The 27,777-nt window shown below is 38.1% G+C and overlaps 1 protein-coding gene across 6 annotated transcripts in view; it reads left to right on the top strand.

Annotated features, from left to right (window-relative positions):
- The first annotated feature begins 6,007 nt into the window (after nucleotides 1-6,007).
- Nucleotides 6,008-27,777, top strand: part of LOC118109663 (protein diaphanous homolog 3) — a 153,198-nt gene continuing 131,428 nt past the window's right edge. For 4 of the 6 annotated variants that reach the window (XM_035156956.2, XM_035156984.2, XM_035156965.2 and 1 more), the window contains exons 1-5: nucleotides 6,008-6,513; nucleotides 12,145-12,177; nucleotides 12,613-12,807; nucleotides 13,035-13,139; nucleotides 19,387-19,517. In XM_035156956.2, the coding sequence (XP_035012847.1) occupies nucleotides 6,412-6,513; nucleotides 12,145-12,177; nucleotides 12,613-12,807; nucleotides 13,035-13,139; nucleotides 19,387-19,517 (566 nt within the window). In that variant the 5' untranslated portion in view covers nucleotides 6,008-6,411. The remainder of the gene's footprint in view (nucleotides 6,514-12,144; nucleotides 12,178-12,612; nucleotides 12,808-13,034; nucleotides 13,140-19,386; nucleotides 19,518-27,777) is intronic. The other 2 variants (XM_035156975.2, XM_035156992.2) reach the window with 1 other exon arrangement.

Consider the following 27,777-nt stretch of genomic DNA (forward strand, 5'->3'; position numbering starts at 1 on the left):
TAAGTATGGCGCGCCGAGAGGGACAAAACACATTTCGGAATCAGAATTGTTTTTTTTATTGCCAAGCAGCAGGTTTACACATGCAAGGAATTTGCTGTGGTGTATTTGTGCAAGTTTAAATATAAAAAATATATAAAAGTAGGAAACAAAATTAAATATCTATAAATACTATCAGAACCAGGGATGGATTGTGCAAAACGTTGTAAGTAAACACTACAGATTGGATTGGAAGTATTTCATATTTTCTTTTAAAACTGTGTTAGATCCTCTTTATATACAGTCTATGGTTAGATCCCAGTGTACCCCTGTACTGGACTCCCTGATCAGCTCCCCATTTAAAGGCTCTTGGGAGATTCACTCAAAAATAATTCACTAAAAGTTATTTAAGCTGGTGGCGAGGAGACACACCTATAGCTTCTAAATGCCTTCATCCAAGCGTCTACCCTGCTTCCACTGAGAAAGTATTAATTCTGAATAGCCATGTGAGAAAAAAATAGTCTTTCAGTCACGCCTGTTAACGGCAGCTCTCCTCTTATAATCTGTGCACTTGGAAGTTGCCAGGAAATTGGCTTTGCAAGCCCCGAGGATCTGTTAAAAAAATAGTTAGAATAGTAGAGTAGAATAGTAGAATCAGTAAGTTGTCGCCACAGTAATCCATTTACTGTCACACTGAGAGCATAAAGGCTCATGTCAGGATGGAATGATCTGTAGGGCTCTGGTTGAAATATGTCTGTGGAAAACACTGTCAGATATCCTGTGGTAAATGAAATCATCATATTGGAAGGTTTTCCAAACTCACCGTATAAACATGACTTTTGGAATTTGGTGTTTAACATAGGGAATTGCATGTGTTTTAGTATTTAAGACATTTCACTGCAGTCCCCACTCGTTCATCTAGTTGTTGAACTTACTTTGAACTAGACAAACTCACTCTAAATCTATAGCCAACGTTGTTATTTGGCATCTATCAGAGATCCTTCCCTTTGGTGGTAACTATATACATTAAAGTGTACAAAATAAAATAACTTTATGTATTTGAATTACGTATTAAATTTCCATGTTACTTTTTTATATAACTTCAATGTAAAGGGTCATATTTAACGAAGTGTTTTCTATCATGTTGAGCTGGTGTGAATAAATCAAACAACTTTAAAATGATTTGATTAAATAATGTTACTTAACTTATACATGAATATATACATTAAACGTTCATTTAATTAAATTACTCTCAAGTTATTTGATTTATTTCACACTAACTCAACATGATAGAAAACATTTCAATAATGTGACCCTTTACATTGAACTTATGTAATTGAATTACATAAAGTCAAAAATAATTGTTAAAATAAAAGCCCTTTTTATTATAATGAACCTAACTGATATCCATAAATGAATGTTGGAAATGTTTAGAGCAAATCTGCCAATGCCTTCGACATCATTAGTAATCCTGTTAATGTCTAAGTGCACAACCACCATTATCGTTCTGTGTGCTCACGGGTAAATTGTGTACATATAAATTAAGAGAGCAGGTAATTGAAAGTCCATGTTGGAGTTGTCTCACTTTAATGTTCTTTTATTTAGAGAAGAAGATTATGTTTGTGTATTTTTAATCCCCTGTTTTACATCCATAGGGCAATTTTGGCTAATGTGGGAGAAATGTAATTCCTCTTTTTAACTTTTGCGGAAGACCCTTAAACGTACAAGGGATATTCTCCATCTTGTCGTATGTTCTAAAACTTACATTTTTATTATGTGCTCAGGAAGCCATCCCAACCAAGTTCAATGTGTCCACATCTACCAGTTCTGGCCCAGGCGTTAAGCAACACACTTTCGGTATAGTTCGGGGACTAGAAGTCCAAGTGGGCCATCAAGATGAGTGGTCTTTGAGGGCCCATCTGCAGCCTGCCCTCGCTCCACCAGTAAACTTTAGACCCATACGAGTGCAAAAATGCACCCCAGTGACAAGCTTAAGTGCCTGGCCTTCTCTGACTGGACAGCTGTAGCAGAAATGTCAGTGGGATAGAAGCAACTGTTTAGTTAGTCACTTTACCTCTGCTTTGTTAGAGACAACTCATTTGTGCCGTTAGACTGTTTTCTTCTCCATTTATTTTCATATCTGTGTGACTAGCAGTCTGGTGCAGTGGGTGTAAAACTACAGAGTTTATTTAACATGCAGTATATCCAAGTTACATAATTTTGTATTCACTTTAAGCAGTGTATGGATTTGCACATATAGTTAGAGATGTGTGTGTAGGTTTTAAATGCAGTATCTGAATTAGCCTGTTGAGCTAATTCTGGCTTATTTACTTAATTTTGCTGTTGATTAATGAGCATTGTCCCTGTCAAATAAACAAATAAATCATATCAAATCAAATTCCCCTGTGACTTACATACAACTGAGAATAATGTAAAGCATTAAAAATCGAAATTGGAAAACTTCTTACCTTTCGTTTTAAAAATTTGATCCACTGAACTTTGCTGTATCGAGTTTTTTTTTTTTCAATTGAAATTGTGCTATATGATGCAAATTGTGTCTGAATTTCCACACACTGAATCAAGGTGATATAATGTTTTATCAAATTGTATGATTTCAATTTATATCTTTCTATTTTTGGAAAGCAGAATGCTCACGTATTTATAGAAGAACGTCTGTCATGTAAGTTTATTTGTGAGGGACAAATGACAGTGTTAGAGAATGATATGTGTCGCTTTTGTTATCAGGGAGAAAAATATACAGGCTTCAAATGCAGTGACGGTGGTTTAAATTGATACCAGGAGATGGCAGTATATGCACACTGAAATAATGAAACACCACATTCTAGCCATATACATGTTTCAAAAGATTTATAGCAGCTCTTACCCAGAAGCTTGATCAGTTGAGAAGGACCCGTCCAGTAGTAAAGCTTCGTTGTGAGGTTAACATCTCTCTCACTGAGTCAGAGCCTTTAAGTTAAATTGGGATCCCTTGTCTCATGAGTCGGCTATGAGAAGAGTTCTGAAGCCAAAACATGTTGTACATTCATTCTGGATAATTTCTTCAATGACTACTGGTCGTTTTATAAAATAAATTGACCACCTGCAATATTTAATTAATTGCATACCATGCTGGAGTTTGATATATGGTGAAAATATGTTGATTCTGGCACAACCGCAGTGAAATGACATTGTTGTGATAGAATTGAGATTAAGTACATCAGACATTGCTGTTCAATTCAGTTCCACATAACCCAGACTTTATAAATAGAGTAACATCAAGACAAGTGCTTTACTTAGAAAAATGTGTCTTTTTATTATTGAGGCTCAATTTAACAACCACTACTCTATCCTTCTGAATTGTTAGTGTTTTATTCGTTCATGCTATATATGACAAAGCAAATAAATCACACACAATATGAGTGGAAGAAACATTCAAACTCACTAGATGGCTTTTATCTTTCTGCCGATGGTCTCTTTAAAAAGCAGAGATCAATGTCATTGTCAATACAAAACCGTTTTGAATTGCTATTATTTGGCCGGGGTTTCTAAATGTATATCCCTGTGGCAATTCTTTCCCCGATTTGGAAGGGTAGATCTCTCATTGTGTGAGAGGATTAGGAAGCAACAGCGAGGCTTGTGTTTGGCTAGATAAAGAGTGTGAACACACTGCTGGCAGCCATGTGGACAGCCTTTCAGGGACTCGAGAACTAAAGGTTTTTTGAAGATAACAAGATTTCAAGAGGTTAGAGTCAAAGAGAGTCAAATTTGATTTCATAGCTGAAGGTTTCGCTGATGACTTTGGCTTCAAGTTTTGCTTTAAAATGCATTTTTAATTCAATGTGCGTGTTAAGTTAGTACTCATCTTTCGCATTCAAGGCCTGGTTATGCAGATCTCCATCAATTTGTTAGTTTAACTGTTGCATTTTTACAGCTTGACATACTGATAGTAGAATTATTCTGAATCAGGCTCCACATGTAAACAATTGATGCTTGGAATGTAACGATTGATATTTGCTGTCTGATTGCCATTGTCCAGACTATGTACTCGAAATATTGTCTATCAAATTTGCGACCGATGGGGTTAAAGTTGTAACAGTTCTAAAGGCTACACGTGTCACTGGACTCCAGTGCTGAGGTTTTAAGAAGGATTGACGTCCTTAAATCTGTCTGGAAGCACAAAGCCAGTGGAAAGGTTAGTACCTGTCGTGGCTTCTTAACTTATTTCCATCATTAGCTTCCTAAACTTTATCATCCTCAGAACACAGGATCAAGCATGATTGCTAAATTACAACGACAACTATCTAAGAGCTTTCAGACATCATCCAACAAGAGCGGTCTCTGATATCATTCACTCCGCTGTTAATAAACCAGAGAGTATACCCTCCTATAATTCACGAGTTTCACAGACAGGGGGGACACAAATGTTTCATACTGTTTACATTGAACAACATCCTCTGATACTCCACATCTTTGGGGAGCAAATTATGTTTTGAGAACACATGAGAGGGATCTCACACAAGTTTCTGTTTGTTGCATCACATCAGCTGTTTGCGTCAGACAAGGTATTTGGGATTTTGCTGTAGCTTTAGGCTCACTTTCAAATTGCCAAACAAAGCTGACACCCAGCAGTATTTCGGACTTTCAGTATAAAAGCCTGATTAAAAAAAAGGCAGCATCAGCTCATGTGCTACTCCAAGCCTTTTAAAGTGTATATAAACCCTGTACATGAAGACAGAGTAATATTAGAGGGTGGAATGACGATTAGGGCAAAGCATTTTATATAATATGTAGAAATGTATCTGTTTGCCAAAGGGGTGAGCCAGTCACTGATGATTTTTTTTCTCATCCAGATTTCAAATATGATTGAAATTTAACAAAATAAAGTGCTCATGGTAGGACTACTGCAACTCTTAGTTGTTTAAAATCACTTTCTGAAGACTACTGTCCACTACTTCTTATGAAATCAAATAATCACTAATTTCTCACACTGCACTGTTGCTTTTACTCTTTTATTTAGTTTATTCATTATTATTTAAATTCCTTTTTAAAAGTTTTTTTATATTGTCTTATGTTGCTTTTATCCATTTAATGGATGCTCTTTATATTTTATAAAAAGCGCTTCGAATTGCCTCGTTGTTTAAATGTGCTTTGCTTTGCCTTTTATGACTCACACAAAATTGCCTTGCTACCAATGTAACACAAAAAACAATTTTCCGGTGTGGGTTGACCTTTATAGTCTCTCTTTCCGCTCTCTTCCCCTTCCCCCCTATCTCTCTCTCTTCTCTCCCCTCTTTTCCACACATCTCTCCTCTCCTCCCCATTTTTCCTTGCTCACCCTAACCGGTCGAGGCAGATGGCCACTCACACTGAGTCTGGTTCTGGAGGTTTTTCCAGTTAATGAGGGAGTTTTTTCTCTCCACAGTCGCCAAAGTGCTGCTCATTGAGGGAACTGTTGGGTTTCTCTATACAGTTTTAAGGTCTTGACCTTCTATGTAAAGTGCCTTGAGATTATGTATATTATGATTTGGCGCTATACAAATGAAATTGAATCGAATGGAATTATATCTATCTATCTATCTATCTATCTATCTATCTATCTATCTATCTATCTATCTATCTATCTATCTATCGCTCTCTCTCTCTCTCTCTCTCTCTATATATATAAAGGTCTGTCTGTCTGTCTGTTTGTCTGTCTGTCTGTCTGTCTTGTCTGTCTGTCTGTCTGTCTGTCTGTCTGTCTGTCTGTCTGTCTGTCTGTCTGTCTGTCTGTCTGTCTGTCTGTCTGTCTTGTCCTTCTGTCTGTCTGTCTGTGTCTGTCTGTATCTTTCTTTCCTTCTTTCTTTAAGTAAAACGACCAGCCCTAACAAGAAGCCTCGCTGATTGACAGCTCGACCCGGCAAATGAAATGCCGTTTCAACTGTAAACACAAAAGACTGAACCAATGAGGAACGATCTGTTGTGCCACGGCGAATGCTATTGGCTAGATTGAACAAGCGGCGCTGACGCGCTCAATGCGCGGGTCTGTCAAAAACTGATCTGCCACATTAATGTTTCCTGGCTGACGACTCCCTTCCTGCATGTTACGGTTATTTCACCTTATTTCACTAACAGAATCATATTTGTCAATAGCAGGGAGCCGTTGTGTTTTACCCGGCGCTTTCCCTCCGTTAGCGGAAACTCCAGCGTTACGTGACAGTCCGTAAATTGGATTAGCGCTAAGTAAAGCCACCGGTGAATGATACTTTAGCACCGCTGCTAGCTAGCTACTCGGGCTGTCGGGAGGTGGAGGACATATGGAATCTTCTGGTTCGGGACACGAGTGGTAACGTTACAAGTGACTTCTCTGTGTGTCGCCCTCCGTGTGTGTTCGAGGCTGTGTGTGCTAACGTTACAGACACTAGCCAACGAGGGACACGAGACATTAGGGTTAGCAGCATGGACAGTTACACTCAGAGGTTTGACAGCAAATCTCAGAAGAAGAAGGTCTCGTCCCACCACGGGTCCTACTACGATGACGGAGACCGCAAACCCAAGTTTGTAAGTATGACATGAAAACCTCAGATAACTGATGCACAGAACAGTCAAATACAAGAGCACAACATTAACAAAAGGTCAAAATAGGTCAAGAACAAGTTAACTGCAGTGAGATGAATGTCCAGCCACCAGAACAAGTACAAAGCTGTTACTGTAAAGAACTATGTGCAAATGGAGCTACTGTAAAGAAGTCAGTGCAAATGGAGATACTGTAAAGAAGTCAGTGCAAATGGAGATACTGTAAAGAAGTATGTGCAAATGGAGATATTGTAAAGAAGTATGTGCAAATGGAGATATTGCCAATACAGGTATTTGAAGTATGTGTACACACAGGAATGTTCAAACCCCTATAAGGAAAGTACGGCTGCAAGAATCTTGACTTTTTCCATATTTACACACACATATATATATATACACGTCTTTTGTGATCTGGGATTATTTTACTTTATTTTTAATTGCTTACATCATATCTTCATCATGCCTTCAAACTAGATCATTGGACCAGGGGTGGTGACGTTTCTGCCTGTGTGACATATTTGACATATGTTGCAGAGAAGATGCCTCTGTGGCACGATCCTGGTAGTTAAGAAAGCTTATCAGCTGTAAAATCTTTAGTAGTGTCAGTTTTCTTTGTGAGCAGCGACCTTGGATGTTTGTCGACTTTGCTTTGCATGTGGGAAGGTTAAAATTAGCACAGGGTTTAGCCCGTACACTAATCCAGGTGCTCCCTACTACTACAAACCAAGACCAGTCTGTGTTGACATTTGTCTGCTGTATTCTTCTGGGAGGTTTAGAGAGATGATACTACTTGAACAAAACTAGACCATGGATACAGCTCTCATGTAGGGGTCACATTTTCAAGGCCAGAATTTATTCTTCTAACATCACAGTCGTACCCCCCCCCTTCAGCCCCGGAGACTTGTGTATGACAGATCTACTTAATGCACGCTCAACCAGCAATTGACCTCATTCTTATGAGGGTGCTACCACAAGTTAATTCCCTGTCGCCTCCATTCAGATATTCTAGTCTTCAGTTGTAGCCAAGATCTGTGCAGGAATGTTTTATATTTTCTATCCACCCTGTTGTTTCCCACTCACACAGATGAGCTTTTAACTAAATGTCTAATATTTAATAGAAACCCCTGTCTATGAAGATGAGTGTTCTGTCTTAAGGGGGTAATGCAGACATATGCACACTGTATATAGAGTGGATGAAAATGACAAGCTTTGGGGCTTTAACTGTTGATAGGACAAATGGAAGAACAGTAAAGGAGTCACTGTAGTCTGTGTTTTAACTTGTGAAGCATTTTTCATAATTTCTGCCTGACTGCAGTAGTGGTGGTTGTATGTTCTCTCACTGGACCCTGGCTTCTTGGCAACCTGTCACACAACTTTTGTAATAACCATTTATTTAATGTGGTTTCATGGATTCAACATTAAGGCACACAACAATGTTAATAGGAATGCTGACATATTGTTTTAGTAAATAAATCATTTTGCTGAGTATAGAAAAGAATAGATTAAGCCATTTGGACAGGGAGATAATTTTACAACCATATTTCATTGTCAGTCATTCAGGTCATCTAGTGGTAAATTAATGTTAGTGGAATTTAATGTGAAAGGCTTGTTCAGGTTTGACTGACTGGTAGGGAATCCTAACCTCCCTGAGGCTGTTGATAGCCCTTGAGATCATTTTGAAAAGTGGCATTCTGTTAACCTAACCAAGTCCCTTGTTATCAGACAATTTACAAAGAAGTGGATATAAAGGAATATTCAGAACAACTTCCAACCTTGAGCATGAAAATTCTGTTTTGACATTGTAAATTTTATTTGGCAAAAGTATTTTTGTAAAGCTGAATCATTTTCTTGAGATTTTAATGAGAGCTTATGGTTTTGATCTGGGGATGAAACGTACGCAGTTGTCATGTGGCTCAGTTGTCATCATATGACCTGAGTGTTGAACTTTTTAACAGGTGATTTTTATGTTGGGGAGATCGTAACCCCTGTCATATTCAAGGTCTTTGGTGTAGATGGAGGCCATAGGTTGGCAAAGACATCCTTGAACAGCCCATTTATGAGCAGCTTTTATCTCTTTTTGGAAAATATATTGTTGACAATTGACAGAGAGGCAGGGAACAAGGGCAGATAGAGCCGAGTGTGACTTCCAGCAAATGATCCCCCTGTCCAGAAATCAGACTTTGACATTATGGGAACCATGAGGTCTTTGGATACACCCCATTATCTCTTTACTGTGATGACTGTGATGAGAGTTATCACCATGGTAACTGAGAGTAAGTCATCGGTTGATGATCACTGTGAGATGTAGCTGAAAACCTTGGAATACATCTAGCAAGGGGAACCTTCATTTAACTTTTTTTTGTTGAACTTCTAATCTATTAAAAACCTAACGAATCTACTCCAATCTACTCTAATCTACACCATCTGTATGGCTAGCTGAGATGAAAGCTTTTACTGTGAAAAGGAAGCGTTTTGTTTGTTCCAAAAAACACTGGGATTGCTTTTCATGCTGTTGACTTTCTCTTGGCAGCACATTTTTTTGTCAACAAGACTGAAGCAAAGCATCATTATCTTGAGTAGAAGTGCACATTTTCACTCAGGTTGACAGATGTGTTATGTCCTCTGTCTCCTTTTAATATACTAACCAAAAAGCAGCCAAGTACACGGAGGCCATGTTGTCTTGAATTTCTGTCTTTTGTTTTGTTTGGCTGTTAGAAGTACACAACCAAAGAACATCTTGTTACTTCTTCTCTCGAACAGATACACACACGTCGTCATGTAGTGCCTGTGATAGCTTACTCCTGATGCTTCTCTGTCCCTGATCCTTTTTGTCTGTGAAACATATATAATGTTATTACAAATAACTGTTGTTGTTTCCAACACTGATTCATTTTATTAACTGTCATGACTCACTATAATTTATAGAGAGAAGATTTACCAGAGTATTGTAAACTGATAAAAGAGGAGTAGATGCAGTGTTTTAATGTTCCTTTAAGTAGAGTATAAAAGTACTGTTCATTGTCATATCCAAAATCAGTTGGTTGCCAATTTAGGATTTGAAATGGGTTTTATGGTCTCATTAATCTAATGGGTGTTTAATATTTTTTGGTTCTATATCACAAATTTTTATAGTGGAGTTTTTAGTTTTAATGGGTAATATTGCAGAATTTTAATGCTCAAATAGGCAAATGTAAATTGAACATAAGTGAGACACCTTATTGACTTTATTAACCTAAAATCTAAAAAAAAGGGCCCAAATAATTTTTTGAAGTTGAAGCCAGTGTGATACACACAAATCTAGTTGGGAGTAAAGTCCAGAGTTTAAAAATGGGCTTGTACTTAATATTGTGCAGTATCATTGTTCCATTCATTGGTGAAGTGATTTCCCTCCTGATAAGTGTTTGTAGCCCTTCTGGGGGTTTGCAATAGCCTTAAATCCTAAAAAGTAAAAAAAAAAAAAGAAGCCTTGGCAGTGTAGTTAATAAAAGTTAAGACTAAGCGATAAAGCTTTCGAAATTCTGATGTCTGTGGATTGCTGTCTTGGTTCCCACAACCTCCATGAGGCATTCCTTTTCTGCATTTACCGCTTTCTACCTCTCTACCTCTATTTTCTGTTGTGGATGGCATGTGCTGTGTTTTACAAATTGGTGTTTTCTCTACTAGTGGTGGGTGACTTGTCTCATTTAATTGAAAAAGACGTTATCAGAGTTTAATTAAATGAACAGGTTGATAGCGGGAAAGTGAAATGTATTCACTGACATTTACAAATTGCTGTTATTTGACCGTCCTATTCCGTCAATTTAAAAACAAACATTTGCAAGAGTGAGATCGTGGAAAACATACTAAGCACTAAGGTATTGTTTGTTAACCTGAATGGCCTTATAGCTTTCTTTAAGTTAGCCACAATTGTATTTGATGTTTGATTGTTTTTAAGTTAACATGTCGTGTATTTTTTTATCCAACCAGCACACTGTCCGATGTAATCTTCAGCCCTTTAGCCACGATAGTCATTTGAGTCCAGATGAAGCCTTGCCCTTGTCTGCAGTTTAAATCATGACGGGGAATGAATATCGAAAGATGACCTTGACATGTTTCTGTTTCCTTATGTACAGAATCCAAATAACAATTAACTCCTGGAGCTAAAGATTTTTCATTATTGATTAATCTGCCAAATATTTTCCTGTTGGTTGTTTTGTCATAAAATGTCAGAGGATGGTGGAAGAGGCCCATCGCGCCTTTGTTGATCAACTCATTGGTTAATTGTGTGATCTCTACTACATTTGAGTATTATTGATTTGAACATCATCTGTTGTGAATAATTCTAACAGCTGCTGGACATATTTTAATTTGTATAACAAAGGATTTTTTTTCATTCAGACAAACTAATGTCTAGCTGAACAGTCTCACCGTGGTCATCTATTGTGCAGCTTTTGTTGTGTACACGCTGTCCTGTTGCAGAGTTTCCATGGCCCTCTGCTTCAACATTGTTGTGCTCTTGCATTATGTGAATGTTGTTGCTGAGATATGCTGTTGAACATGTATATTGTAAAGTGTATATATTTAATATTGTTTGCAGTCTGTCGTACAATACATCATTGATTATTCAGTGTGTTTTTAGTTTAGGTCCAAAATTGGAAATGAGTGGATATACATTAATTAATAATGGGAGCAATGTCATTTGGGTAGATTATGTGTAAAATTAGCTTTGTGTGCAAAAACTTTAACAGTAAGAAACAAGCTGGATTGCTCAGCTTTTGTGAGGCTTCAAACACTTGCTGTCATTTGTGACTCTAATTTAATCTGATTGAGCTGTTTCCTTCTGTTGAGCACAGAAAGGCTTGAACCTGGAAATCGTTGCTTGTGGTTTTATTGTCTAGTTGTTGGGATTCACCTTATGTAGTTTTGGTGTTTGGTTCAATTCAGCATTTCATTTTGACAACATTCAGAAATGTGATATTTTCTGTTCACACACTGACTCCCCATTCCTCATTAGGATTATTCCTTTGGCTTTTGTGACTCTATGACACAAGTTTGAAGTACAGATGGCAACCTGCCTAGAACACTACAAAGCAACACAAACAAACTAAATTACCAAAAAACCTTCTGTTGCAGAAAAAGCAGCAGACAAAACTTACAAGAACCCAAGCAGACAAATGCCAATCTCTTCCACTGCTCAAGTGGATACTTCATATATTTTGCAGACAGGACTTGTCAGAGAAGCAACTTCAGGCAGATATTTTTTTGTTTAAATGTCTACTGTTGTTGATTTTGACTAACATGACCCATGGGTTAGACATGAAAACTTTGGTGAATAAAACTGCACCACTTTTCTTTCTGTAGGGAATGTTGAGCTTTGACATGAGAATTTTTAGCTCTGTGGTTGAGTTATTGCCACAAGGTATGACTGTTGGTGGTTGATTTAGATTAAAGGTGGTCATATTTGTTATAGAGGGCCAGTGTGGTCAGGAAAAATGATTTATTTAGTTAAATTTTGAAATAAACCCAATGTTTTTGCTGTCCTGTCCTCCTGCAATGCTAAAACATGTTCTTATTATTTTCTAATGCAGATTCTGTATAAAGCCTGATTCTTTTTTTTGTTCTGTTCCCCACCTGTAGCATTTACCCTTTAGAAACATCACAGATGATGTGGTAAGATTTGGGCAGTTTGTGTGCTTTCTCTTCTCCTGGTTGTCTTTGTAACATCTAACATCACAGTCATCTAACATGCCTGTCTCTTGTCTTGAGTGGCAGTGAAACTGGTCTTCATTGCCAGACATTGGAATCATCCACATGACAGAGCACAGACTGCTCTTCTCACTAACTCATGTCTTGGCTCTACTTCCTCTCTAGACAGTGCTTTAGTTCAACATGTGTGAAACAGATGTTCTCTGTATGTGCTTTGTTCACAGCTCACACTTTTTCTAACCAATTAAGAGGCTAATTGTTTCATCTACTCTCTTCTTAGTATTAATCATGTAGATATGCTCATAATATAACACAACTTTCATTTACATCACCTTGACACTAAAAACTGTTGCGGAGTTGTCCCTTTTTGTAATCAGATTTTTTCTGTTGTTTCTACAGCTGGACAGATTTGCCAGTATTCGGATCCCGGGCAGTAAGAAGGAGCGGCCACCCTTATCACACCCGAAACACAATCCCAATGACTGGTCTATTTCCTCATCGTCCACCTCAGCATCCACCTCACATCCGTTTGAGGAAATGTCATCAAAGATCACCTCGGAAAAAGAGATCTTGGCTCTGTTTGAAAAGATGATGGTTTGTTGCTTTGTCATCGAACATTGTCATCAACATTTTCAACTTGTCGTGTAGAACCCTCAAATATGTCACGTAAACTAAATGCAATGTGAAAGGAATTGTGTGGTATTTTTAAAATTGTTTTTATGTGTAATCCCATCCATTATTTATTTTCTTATAAATAAGAATGATGCAGATTAACATTTCAAATAAATTCATTGTGTCTCTTTGTGTTTTTTTTTCTCCAGGAGGACATGAACTTGAATGAGGAAAAAAAGACTCCCCTGAGAGAAAAGGACCTCAACACAAAGAGAGAAATGGTCATCCAGTATATTTTTACTGCATCTAAAACAGTGAGTTTTTGAATGCATGTTATTGAACACTATACTCTGGGCACATATTAAGAATGATGTATGATTTCATTAAAAATTATGTTCCACATGAGACCTGGCCTTACAGAGACGGAGGAGGGATTGAATTCAATAATTCAGTCTCAAAAACGGGGTATGTTGGGTAACAAGCCAGTGTAATCTTATTTGTTTTGCTGTCGCTGTCTCTACCAGATGTATTTACACTTGGACTGGGACATATTTGTAAAAATGCACAAAGCTCCACCGATTTATCCGGTTGATGATAAAAATGGGCCAAAATGAGGCTTTCACAGACATACTGGTTTTTGTTGATATGCACTGTTATGAAAACATGTTTCACATCAAAAAAACATGTTCATTTTCTTAATTCAAGTTCTATGTGTTTGATTGTATTTGTGTTTTCTCTTCATCCATCGTTATTTATAAGGTTAATCTGTAAAATGTCAAATGTCAAGCCTCAAATTACATTTCTTTGTCTCATGGGTTTGATAACAACATCATAGGAATCATCGCCAATTGTTTGTTTTTATATATGTGAATATTGGCTGATATATCAGTATCAGAATTCTTTTACTCGCTAATATCAGTACCACCATTGGCTCCCCAAAATCTATATTGGTCAGGCTGAAGTAGTTAAATGCATGTCTGCTGAGGACATTGAACATTTTATGGAAGCTTTTGATGGTCCCCTGATGCTGCAGGATCTTTCCTGGTGCCCTTGACAACCACTCCAATTATTACAGACTAGTCTGTGAATGTGTTTGTAGGACTGGGCATAAAATAATCGTTCATTAATCATAATCATGGAAAAGGTTTGAAATAATCATGATATTGATTTGAAGTCAATTTGCTCAGCCCTATGTGTTTGGGAGAGACAAGGAGAGAGAGAGAGCAACAGCAGGTTGCATTGCAAAACAAATTCAAGATTCTCAGTTACATGTTAGGTTGTAAGGTTGGCACAACGTCTTGCAAATAAATGTAGCATTTATTATGTTTGCTATAATCAGAAATCCCTCCAAAGTTGCCTTAGGCTTTCCATCTCTAGTCACCATGGGGACCAGCCTGTTTATGCCTGCATTTGTTTACCTGCATGATAAAAATTTAAGCGGCCACTGGCCAAAAGGCAGCAGATTTAAGTCCTTCAAAACAGCAGTTTTATCAGAAACTACATGAAACGTGGTAAACTAAGTATTTAGTGAGGGAAGTTGTGAAAATAAGGTTACTGATATAAGGTATCTTTCTCATGTCATAAGTACTCAGTTGATATGTTGTGATAGTGGGTATAAGATGCACTGGATCTCATTTTACTTTCAATTCTTAAATCACTCAAGACCATGGCATGGTAAAACCAGAACCATTATTTTCTGAGAATGTCCAGGCTGTCATGTGATCAAGGTTATGGTATACTATGTTGTGCTGTATTTGCACAAGTATGGTAAGATGACAGGTATTTTCCCAGTTGATTATTGCCTCTGCCAGGGACGTTATTTTTTGCTCTGTTGGTTGGTTTGTTTGTTTGTCAGCAGGATTACACAAAAACTACAGAATGGATTTCCACGAAACTTGGTGGAACAATGGGAATATTGGCAAAAGGGTGGCATATTTAGGGGACTGATATCTATGACTGTGTGCAATTTGTTGCAGATCAAATAAAAGTCTGGATCTAGCAAATTCAAATGTGGTTTCATAAGGGGCCTGTTGGGCATTGGCGGAGGTATGCAATCATCTCAGTACCATTCTAGTTTAATTCCTTTTGGCTGGGCAGGTATAGTTTCCATCTCACCAAAAGGCTCAATTCCACCAATTTATTGACACACCGTCCTCAACCACAAGACTGTTTTGCCAATTAACCTTTTATACTTGGTCCTGAATTGATGTATGTCCCTTGCTGACGTAATCAAGTATGGCTTGGGCTCATGAGTTTGGCAGATAGCTTTGTAGAGAAACAAGTGTCTTTTGTTTCACAAAGTAATTGCTGACCTTTGCCTGTGTATTGTTTGGCAGAGGTAGTCTTGAAATAACTATTCTACCTCTTGGAGACCCCCCTGTTGATTTGTCATCTGTTATTGTTGGCTTTAAAAGGCCTAGAAAGAATTTCAGAATGTCTCTCTTCAGTCTTAGTTATTAAGTCTATTGGACTGAAAATTGAGATGAAATAATTGGTCTTTGAAAACAAGGCTCAACCTTTTTATTCCCAAAATGCTCTTGTTTGTAAAGATGGCACACCAGCACATAATTTAGGTGCAACCAAACATTTTCACTGCGCCTTTTGGCCGCTGATTTCCCAAATCGTTTCAATTCTCGATTGATTTAAATTTTTGGATTTGATTCAATATAGATATTCAATATTCAATAAATGTTGGACTTTCTTTCAATGTGTTTATAAACGTGTCTCATAAACTCTGGAGCGAATCAAACAAACTTAAAGTAAACTTCAGCACTGTTCAGGTCATAATAACTTGTGATCCATTTTGGAATTTATTGTTAAAGTGTAAAAGTGAGCGCAGGTCAGCAGGAGTGTGGAGGGAGGACACTCAGACAGAGACTCTGACACGGCACAAATGAACCACTATTCTGCTCTAATCCTCAAGCAGCAGCACTAATCGTTTTCTATTGGCAGTCCGTTGAAGAAACCCTGTATTCACACTTTTTGTCGCCACTGTTCGACATTTACCGCCTCATTCACCACCTCTCACAGCTTCACTGTCCATGTGTCAGTGTGTGAATGATCAAAGTGTCTAAATCTGCTCCAATAGTAGCTGCTGTATCCTTAAATTCTGCCATGAAGCCAACAGGGTAAAACAACCACCTTTAACTGCTCGCGCAACTGGTTATGGTTGATGAGATATTGTCAAATTTAACATCGAACTAAAATGAATCTTTGCACATCAACTGTACTCTCATCAAATCCCCAACGACTACATAAGTCAGTGTGTGAATGAGTGGAGGCGGGGCCAGCCTTAGGCCTGTGTGTGTGTGTGTGTGTGAGTGTAAACTCTGCAGAAGACATGAGATGAGGAAATTACCCAATTCGCTAAAATACAGAGACGGACCAGCTAAATGTGAGGTGCAGTGCTGCCACCAAGGACATTTTTTGGTCGCGCATCACAGATTTTTGGTTGCATGTGCAATAAGAGGTACACCTGAAAGACCTTTAATGAGCTAGTAGAAGAAAACATGAGAGAGGACCTCAATGTCCCAAAACCAAGTCAAACAAGGTAAATGCACATTGTAGAAAGTAAACATGGCATGTTGAAGTAAACACTGAGGCATTGTGGTCCTGCTCGATTTCACTGTCCCGTTGGGAAGAGAAAAACAGAGATCTCAGTGAAAAGACTGACTGAGATAGGGGGAAATAAGCTGCTCCATTACCATCATTTTCCCACACAGTGATTTGAAAGATAAGTAGAAATCAGTGTGAATGAATAGACGGGACTTCACTGATGTGCTCGTTGGGGATTTGATGAGAGAACAGTTGATGTGCAAAGATTCATTTTAGTTTGATGTTAAATTTGACAATATCTCATCAACCATAACACGCTTGCGCGAGCAGTTGCAGGTGGTTGTTTTACCCTGTTGGCTTTATGGCAGATCTTAACACACCAGCTACTATTGGAGCAGATTTAGACACTTTGATTAAATTCATTAATCTCATATAAGAATCCGTGATTTCCAGTTCAATGGATCCCAGGGATGACACAGTGTCAAACAGACAAATGAAAGACAATAATTTCTATATTATTTCAAACAAAGGATGAAAATTACTATGCTAATCAATGATGCATGGTTGTCAAACGAACTGTTTAAATAACAGTAGCAGAAGTAGCAATTCTAGTATAGTGTACATATATTTAGCTGGTGTATTGTATGGTTATACAAACTATCACATGCCAAGCTGTCTATGAATGAAATCTAAAGATTTAAATCATTTATCTTGACATCAACCCAGTCACGGGTAGAAAGTAACTTGGCTATTGTGAGTCATCGTGTGGCTTGAGGTTGACCGGTCAGAACCTGCGGTGGTTGGTGCTGGAACATTCCTCCCGATAGACTGGGGTTGTTTTCCTGGAGACGATGTGTAGTTACGGGGCAACTGGCGCTATCATTTCTCCCAGCTATTCAGCGCTTGGAAATCTGTCAATGTCTCTGCAGTGTTTCAGTGTTTGGAAGCTCAGACTATCCATTGGCGCTGCTGTTGATTTCTCAGCAGGCCCTCAGAAGTAATGGCTGTCTGTCTCTTGTGGGCTGATGCAAAATAATGCAATTACGATGACTTAACTTTCGCTTGAAGGGATTGATGTTGGCCAAACAGCACAAAACTTTAAAACATAGCCATTATAATAATTGAAAAGTTCTAATCTTTTGATTTATCTTTTTTTGACTCAGCTTACAAAATAGAGGAGATGTGCCTAAAGGTTGTGCAGATTGACAAACAACTATTCCGAGTGCCGAAGGCGATTTACCCAACGGATCTGTCTGTTTTATTCTCGAAAGGCCGGGCATATGCATTCCCAATCTTCTTCCTTTGTTTTAGCTGGAGGCTATAATCCTTTATGAACCTTTAAAATTGCTTAAATTGGAATTTACACAAAAAACTCACCCTTTCCACCAGGTCCCATAAATAAACGATATAGAAACCTGAAAAGTATTGGGGAGAGAAAAAGTCTCCAAGAGCAAGCCTCACAATACATATTTCAACTTACCTAAAATCTGAGAATCGTGCAAAAAAAACTAAAAACAGCTGAGAAATAATATGAACTAACCAGTCAGTATTATTAGTTGAACATGTATGATTTCAGACTTTAAAGAAGGAATGGAAGAGGTAAAAGCAGGTTTGTAGTTAAGATTGAAAGCAGCTGTAGTTTACGAAATATATCTCTTTTTATTAATTGAAGAAGAGAAGTGAAAGGGGGAGGATCGCAGTGTTTAGATGTGTGTTCCAGTGAGAGTTCATGGTGTGAGGAAGCTTTTACACCATGGTGATAATTATACTTCTGTAATGTTTCCTCCTTCGAGAGAAGTAGTAGTCAAATGTTAATCAAAAGAAATCCCGTTGGAGTTGATTGAACTCTAAAATGAAGAACGAAGGTCTTAATCCTATTCGCCCATTTGTCCCTTTGACCCATAGCTGGTCATCCATTTCTTTGACATGCTAATAGTTGGTCTGTTTTGGGAAAAATAAATCTGTTGTTTCTGCTTCTTGAATCAAATGATTGTTGGCTGATGAGAAGGCAGAGGGAGAGAAAGGTTTCAGGTTATTTGTCCTTATTCTGACCCTTTAAAAGCTGAATGATGCAGGTCAGGGATGTCTCTTACACCCTTGTGATGAGATTTGTTTGATGTAATATAATTCATAAAATGAAAAATCCATTACGTTGAGGATAATTTGAATTATGTTATGTCTAAATATGAATACAGCTGCCACATAGTGCATTGCGTTAAAGTGCATTACTTTTTTTCATTGAATCTTTTTCCTCATGAATCTACTCTACACCTCTTAATTACCTCTCAAGTTTTTTGAATATAAGCATTCAGAGCCTGATTTCTGATGTTCATCTTTGACCTTGATCCACTTGTGGTTAATTCAACTGACCAGACAAGAAATGGAAAAGCACACACCATTAGCTTCCATAAGAAACTGTTGATTCATCCTTTAAAGGTACAGAAACAGAAGTAGGCAATTTTGCATTCAATTATATGGCTTGTGCAGGTTCTACTTTCTTCTAGTAAATGGACTAGACTTCATTCATATATCGCTTTTGTACATACTTTTCTTTACACTACATGTCAGATTCACCTTTTTACACATGATTCGTACAGCGCTTGTAGATGCCGCACTTTTCACACTTTGAGGGAATAGCTGTCAATGGCAATTTGAACCACATATGCTCTAGTGTGGCAATTAGTCTTTGGAGTTTACTTAAAACCTCATTTCATCTAATAGTTATTAACGATTTTCCAACAGATGTGTGAATATGAAAAACTAATTTTCAATGTAAAACCTAGCCTTACTTATAGAATTTGGTTGAAAGTGCTCAGGATCAAGTAACAATAATGTTAAACTGTGACTTCATACAACAACTTTATTTATTTTTAAATGTATTTTCCCATAAATGTCAAATTTTAGTGGAATCAGTTTATTGACTGTTAACAGTTCCTGACCTTGTGTTATTGGATCACATATCCATGGCTCCACTAAAGAGATTTATTCTTCCTCTCCGTCTTTCAGGGCACATTGAGAAGCAGCCATCAAGTGTCTCCTCAGGAATTTCTGGGAGAGCTGAAGTCAGGGGTGATGGACGAACGCCTGTTTGCCTGTCTAGACTCTTTGCGTGTCTCCCTTACCAGCAACCCTGTCAGGTACAGTACAGGATTATCACGATACAAAAGGACTCTGTGTCTTTAGCACAGGTGTCCTTGCAGTTGTCTCTTTTGTACTTGTTTCCGTGAATAATCACTTATTTTCAAGATGGTATATCTTATGTTTCACTTGTATTACTTCATCAAAATACGTTTAATGCTCATATTGCCTTAATGTAATGACATGAAACCATTCAAACAACATTAAGATGGTATAGAGATGCAAAATGAGCAGAGCTGCAGCTCCCATACTGATAAGGTTGGAGTTTGTAGCTGTGAAGACTTTCTAGGTAAAGGTGTGTATCATAGTTTTAGCAAATAGAAAATGCATAATCAGGAATCAAACCCTCATTGATTTATTGAATTCACGTAAGCAGCAGAGAAACAGGCTTTTAAGATTGTTGACGAGTTGCTTCTTCCTGCAGTGCCTCTTGAGAGTTGACTTAATGCACAGTCCTGTGTGGTTGACGACACAGAAAGTTTCTCATTGTCGGTGCTGATTGTTTAACCAGGAGAGTGTAATGCACATTAAAGCTGTAGCTCCATCTGTCAGCTGCTTTAGTTGTCTGTAAGAAAAATGAAAAGGGCTTTCAGAACTCTGCATGCCATTATATATTCTCCCCTATTATTTACAGGCTAGTAATATCAACTAGTGTATAATGTGTCTGGGCACATTGTCCTCAACTTCTAATCAATCTAATTAAATCCAATCCAATAGCCCAACAACAAGCACCAGTTTTGTTTTACCGTATAAGACGAGATGGGATTCTACTGCAATGCATTTTAAGTTGAGGTGTTCCTAAAATGTATTTTCTCCTTCTCCCACCTGAACCAATCTGTACAGGACTAGTGTGCAGCATTTAAAGGGATCTTTTGGAAGAACTTAAATATAATATTTATAATTAGTTTTTAATTTGTGTATAATCACATGAAACAAGAATCTTTGTTTTCATTTGCTTAGAATGGGGCCTTCATAACTTTGAGCGATGTAAACTACAGTGAGAATACCTTTCCATCTCCGGTAACCTGAGGTCAAATAATATGTGCTTAAAAAAGAAAGGCCTCAAACAGCCACATATTGACCGTCATACACCACAATGTGTAGATCTTTTAAAATAAATGTTTACCTAGAAACGCATTTGCCTCAACTATAGATATCTCCTGTTCTATTGGTTTGTCTTCCTATGCACAGGAATATATGAGTGTCATTTTGACGGCACAAGTCACAACTAGTTGTAACTAAATGGCTGTTTAGTTAGAGATCAATCCAGCACATCATGTTGTCTAAATGCCTATTTACATCCAGTTGGCTTAAGGTGCTCCACAAAAACACCAAGGCACAGCACCTTACGCTATCTATGGAAGGCAAACATGAATAATGAATTGGACGGCTAATTTTGTGTTTCAGTGCTTAATCAAAGTAACAGTACAAAGTAAGACTCTGTCACTGGGGGGATGGGGTGTTCCTTTGGTGCTGCCACGCTGACGGACTGATCCATGACAGTCTTGTTTTGGTTGTCTCCCTCTCTTAGATTTAAATTGTTGCTTTGGGCTCTCTCTGTCTGAGGTTGGGGATGAGCAATTTAGTTTCACATTATCACTTACTCCTGCCAGTGCCACTTTAAAGAAAAACCTAAGCTCAATGGATATAAAGTTTGTGTAAAATGAAGTCTCAACGCCTCTCTACACTCTACACAATGCGTTTCTAGTTTTGTCATTTTGTTCGTGGCGGATTGAGGATGGCTGTGGTCTTGCATCATCTCCTCGTCTTGTACTTCACCCCTGATCTTTTTTGTTTGCTGTTTGGTCTTCTTTCTTTTGAACCAGAGGCAGTGGTCCCTGACTTTTTGGCATATGAGGGGCCAGTTTTAAAGCTGAACTCTAGTCTGGTGGCAGGAATTAAAAATTCTGACCGTGAAATACATGTTTAAACACATGTATAAGAACTATTTTCTAGACTGAAATGCAATTCAAAATACAGCCATTGAGAAAAGTATTGCTTTGATCGCTGCATTATATTATTGAGCTCCTTCCGAGAGCAAATACGCATCATCACAGACAGACTCTGCTTTCTTTCTCTACTATACTGGTTAGTATAAATATATAATGGTTACTTGTCAGCCAGTCAGATTGGAGATGTTGTCATTGGCTGTTGTGTATATTTGATCAATTTATAGTAAACAGTGAGTTTTTTTGGGGGAATTGCCAAAATATAATTGACTGAAATGTTTAATTTTGGTTTAAATGATGAATAAGCCACAGAACTAAAAATAGATATATTTAAACAATTCAATTTATTTCATTAACATGTGACAACCAATGACCTCAAGTCAATTAGGACACTATTTGGATGGGGGCAGCCCTAATAAAATGGACAGTGAGGCTCATGTAAAATGACGCAGTTTGGCCCGACTATAAACCTGCCTTGGCTGGTAACAGTGGCCTGGCAGCGGTAACCCCATGCAATCTAATAGCACCATTACAGCCCTGAGTTGTGGGACTGATTTGGCAGTGAAGGCATTTTGTCTGCCACTGTTTTTGGATGCTGATCCCTATCACTTTCTTGGCACTGTTTTTAGCAGCAACTCTTACTCATTTCCTCCATCCAAAATCAGGTAGTTGCATTCTGCTCATATAGGCTGACAGACTTATATGCCCCCTCATCAGGTTCCTTCTGGCTGAGCAGACAGACTTGGAGGTAATTTGGTACTTCCTGCAGCTCCAGCATGTTAGCCTGTGACACTTGCTTCTGACCCCTGTATACTTTACCCAACTCAGCTATTCCAGCTCTGCCTCCCTTTTTTTGTGTGAAGAGGCCATGGTACTAGCCCACAGGACCGGCAAGGCTACAGGATGTAATTGTGGTAAATGGATTTGATAAATGGATCTGACAAACAAGTGGAAATTGGTTTTTGATATTATATTAAAACTGACCTTCAGGTTTAAGGCCCTGGATTTATTTTATTCAGTTTAGCCATACAATAGGAAGAAGTTTGGCATTCCTCTTCCTTACCCCAACAATTTTAATCAACCTTGGATGCTCCTCCCGTCTCTCATACACCTACCGCCCATGTACTTTGTACAAAGATTCACAGTTCATTAAATCGATCACAAATGCTTTTCTTCCTTTTGTTCTTCTCTTTCTCTTTTTTCTCCTTATTTCTTCTTCCTTTTCTTCTTTCTTATTATAAAATTATACACTTAATGGACATTTTTTAAGAACACCAGTAAAATCTATCGTTATCCAATACAACAAATCAGCCATAAATTCTACCTTTTACAAATGCTAAGTTTAAATGGGCACTCTCATAGAGGAATCATTTCTATGAGAGGTGTTTCTCATGTCTAGCCAAACCTGTACAAACCCATGTACTTGCTGCTTAATTTTAGCAAGCATTGTTTTTGTTGTCTGAGCGACATCATTTAGGGCGCATGTTGAATTCCACTATTTTTATTTCAGATGTCCCACTTTGTTCCAGCCCCAGTCTCTGTCCCTAGAGAGCCCTCCTGTAGTCTTTTAACTTGCAATACACAGGACAATATTTTAAAGTAAATTGTTTTATTTCTGGTTCATAACCACTTTAGCGGAGTCTAACACTATGCTACACTGCTTGGGAACCTTGGAGGCATTCTCCTGAGACCCCGTTAGAAGTCGAGCTACCTTAGCTGTGAAGTTAGCCAGATAAGGCACCTCATTTTTCTCTTTGATTTATGACTGTTTTTGTTTCCAGGGAACGGGATGATCATTTTGGGTACCATATTTTGTAATGCTCTCTCCCTTGCTGATTCTTCATGTCTTTCTGAGACGATAGCCCTCAGTCGAACTTTGCGACGCTGCTTTTGTGTCTGTTGATGGTGTGGTGTAATTAGTGTATCCCATCCACATTTTGGAAGACCGGTCATTTTCACACAAGTCATACTAGAACTTTTAATCACTTTTTGCACAAGACACAGATTTAAAGTAAAGTTTATTTATAAATTAAAGACAATTAATGCACTTTAAATAAATAAAAGGTGAATAAAATTTCATGATAAGAGCCAAAAAGAAACAAAACCAAAAGAGATAACCGTGAGATTGCTTAAAACTATTCCATAGGCATGTTTAAGAAAGGAACTATTTAAAAATATACAACACGGAAGGCTGAAAACTGAAAAATATAAACTTAAGGACACTGAAACATGGAGGAGAAACATGTGGAGCTTCAGTTTAGTCAATTAATGTGTCTAAAAAGAGGTAACACAATTGTAAGTAGAAAAATATTGTAAGAAATGCTATGAAAAACTGCTGCTACCAGAATCATATTTGTATACACTTTCTATCAGCATCTCAATCGTGAGGGGACACACAATCCTGGTTTGCACTTGACTTCATAGGGAAAACAAGAAGCTAGGGAAAGCTTGCTTGTTGCATCACAGAACACAGACATCACTTAATACTGAGATATTTGGACACAGTCATTTGTGTCCACACTGCCACAGTTTTGCTGTGGCTCTGAATCATGCATGTAGAGATCTGCTCTGTGATGTGTGCTAACTTTGAAGGGGCTCTGGCCGCACTGCTGTGATACCACACACATCTGCTCTGCTCCCCGTCTTTGAGACGCCAAACAGCTAACGACAAGAACGACGTTAACAGGTCGCAGTAAGAAATAAATCTGTGCTGAAATTTCTCTAGCAAAGAAAAACTGTGGAAAGTGTTTTCAAATCATTTTTACACAACACGACTCCAAACACTGAGGACATTCAGGCAGAGAATGTGATTGAAGTTTCTCATTTGGGATGCGGGAGGGGTGCCAGATGTTAGGAACTAATGAAACTCAAGGGCTGCCAGAGCATGCTAGATTAGCAAACAGAATTTAAAATACTTTAATCATTTTAGAGTCTACACCGAGAGCATGTCAAATACAGACTACTTCACTGCACAAGGATAAAGAAACGGGTCACTATATGATAATAACTACTGATTCCTCTGAAAATTGCAAACATTTAAACATTGAAATTGATATTATCTACTTCTACTGAACCGTATTATTATTTAGTACTGCACAGTGAAAATGGTATATATAAGCACATGATGCGTAATTCTCTGATGACAAGAAACAAACCGCTGACGGGTTTCCATGATGCAGTGGCTGGCTCTATCTATGCCTTATCCTAACTTTCCTTGACCTTGACATGACACAAAGACACACCCCTTAGATATTTTATTGCCTCACCCTGATTGTTATTGCTCTTAAAGATTAGCCTTTCTTCAGATGTTGCAAAGGTGTTAGATAATCACTTTTTCTAGCCTTTGAGATCTTATAAATATGTCAGGTTCTTTACAGGGAGCATTTGAAGGTTGACATATGTGACTTTTCACTTATGTGTTTTAAGGTAGATGTCTTGCAGCACACCCTGATAGTGCAGGCCTGTCGGTTTCCTTTGCAATAATTCCTGCTACAGATCAACTGATTATTTTCCTTTGCTCGCTGCCTCACCTACTGATGATGAAAAAGTACCATGCAGTTGCCACTGAGCTACTGCATGCATTTCAATGAAGCTCTTGTCAAGACCCTCGCCCTGCCTAGTCTATAACCACAATGGTCTTGGCCATGGGCCAGCATGAAGTGTAGTCTAAACTGATTTCTTTTCTCAAACAGGAGAGCCTCATTCCTTCAATACCTTGGCAGCAGCCTTGCCTGTCCTCATCAGAATGGCCGTGACAGTTTTTTTTATTTTCAGTCTCCCTCAGTTTCTTGACCCTGTCTTTCACACACTCATGCATACACCTTGATGTGGAGGTCTACGCTATTTCTCTGCATTTAGTCTTCATTTTGTAAGTGAAAGAATAAAGAATGAAAAGCATCAGAGGGTGGATGCATACCCTGTACACACATTGTATACAGTATAGGCTACTATTTAGACACACTATATATACTATATTTGATTAATAATGATATGACTTTTTTAAACACAACATAACCTCTGTTGCTGTCTTTGTGGGTGTCCCACAAAACATCCATACAGTTTACCGTCCTTGGCAGGTCGGATTAAACATAAACTCGGAAAATACTGCTTTCGCTGTGCACGTTCATGTGTGAATCATATAGTTCTATAGATACAATATCATCCAAGATAATGATTGTAGCCAACTGGGGTCCAGGGGGGGGCAGCTGGATCTGATACTGTAGCATCAACTGTAGCTGCTAGCTTAGTTTGGGCACAAAACCTGATCTCTGATTCACAGTATTGTTGGTATCGAAACTTATGCACAAGACGTTCTCGACTCTTGCAATAATTCTCAGCAAAGATGAAGCATATCCATCAAACTGAAATCATATGGGATGTAATTACTGAGCTGTTACAATTTGCTAATGTTTTGTGACGATTTGACTGAAAATACAGATGATTGCCCAACTCTTGTGTACATGAAATAGTTTTATGACAGTAGTGCTCTACTATTGTACACCTGATACAAATGTACTCGAACTCCTTGTGTCAATGATTTGAAACGGTACACAAGTCGCTAGCTATGGTTATTATGGTTGTTACAGACTTAATAGCTTCAACGTTAGACTTGCGTTGTCAGTCAGGGTACTGTCATGCTGCAGCAATCTATTGGTCTCTCTTATGTCAAAATCAAACAATTTGATCCACTAACCTTTTAAGGTTAAATCATATGTCACCTGTGTACAATCAAGGTGTGGATGTAAGTTGAATGAAACAATCTTAAATACAAATTGGGTATTGTGTCAGTTAAAGAATAGTGACAAACAGTGTCACAACAGACAAACAGGATCACGGACACACATCTTTCCCCAACTCCATGCTCCTTTCAAGAAATTAATTTCAGATAACAGCTTCCCATTTTATGTTGTCACCTTGAGAGAAGTTCTTTAGATTTGATGATGGGAGGCATGCAGCTTGTTGATTAGAGCAGTGCAGATGCTGAATGCTAATGTTCAGGGAGGTGCAGTCAGTGACGATCTCACTCATCTGTCTTTCACAGTTTTCTGGATACGTAAAGGTTTCCACTTGAATGCAAATGAGAATGAGTAAATTTGAATGAAATTAAATTCATTGGGACTCATTCACCAATATCTCCTTAAGAATTTTCCAAAATTTGTTCTGAAGAATCTTTTTTAAGAAAAGTCTACGTCAGATTCATGACTGCAGAATTGTTCGCATTTGTTCTTAAATGGATGAATGCCATTTGTTCGTAAGTTGAAAGTACATAATTGAAGTAAAAACTAGTTGGATCTCAGATTTGAAGTCAAAATGAATATTGTCAAAAACAAAAGAGAGCAGGGGGAGGGGAAAAGAAAGGTGCACAGAGCACATCTGAGCTGGAGCTGCACATCATTGGAAACACAGCACTGCAGGTGAACCCTCCGCTGAGCATCTGTGGATACTCGACCTGAGCCTGACGGGACCCATCGGGACCGGACATGCAAGGCCAGGTTCAGACAAATGTTCTGAATAATATTCGGGTTAAGTTCCCTCTGGGTGCGCACACGGGGAACACTGCGTCCACAGACCTTGGTGCAGTGCGCACCGTGTGGTTCGGTTGCATCTCCTGAGCCATCTCTCCTCTCCTCTCAGAAATAAACTTAGTTTTAGAATTAATACGCTAAACTTCTAAATAGCTAAATAGCTGCAGCAGTAAAACTATGGAACATCTGACACATTTAATATGTAAACACCAGCATGTAAAACTTAAAGATGGGTGACAGTTTTTGTGTCTGAATATTCTCCTCTTCAACATGTTCATGTGATCAAAAAAATGTAATATGCACTGAAACATGTTTTTTTTTTAAAGATCAAAATGATCTAATATTTTAGTAATTTTAATCGTATCATGCAACTGTAGAATTAGAAGTAAATAACACAATAACTGATTATTTTACAAAAGCATTTCAGTTGCCAAGAGTGCGTAAGAGTGATCTTCAGTGTGCGTAGATTCTGTTCTTACATAAGAACAAATCCCAGATAAGATAACATGAAGGGAGATGATCCAGAGTGGAGGTTGTGCAGGGATGGAGATGGGTCACTCAGTGACACCCGGTACGGAACTGAGAGAATATATAACACTGACAGCTTACAGGTGATTGGCTCAATGAGAGTGTGTCAGGTAGTGATTGGATGGCAAGAAAGAATGGAGTCTACAGATGGTAGCATGTGACTTAGGCATGCACAAGAAGACTTCCTGACTGAACTTTCACTATAAGCTTTATGAATCTAAACGTCTTTGGTTTATGTATATAAATGCCATATTTTC

The sequence above is a fragment of the Hippoglossus stenolepis genome, chromosome 1 (genome assembly GCF_022539355.2).
Source record: "Hippoglossus stenolepis isolate QCI-W04-F060 chromosome 1, HSTE1.2, whole genome shotgun sequence".
Classification (NCBI taxonomy): domain Eukaryota; kingdom Metazoa; phylum Chordata; class Actinopteri; order Pleuronectiformes; family Pleuronectidae; genus Hippoglossus; species Hippoglossus stenolepis.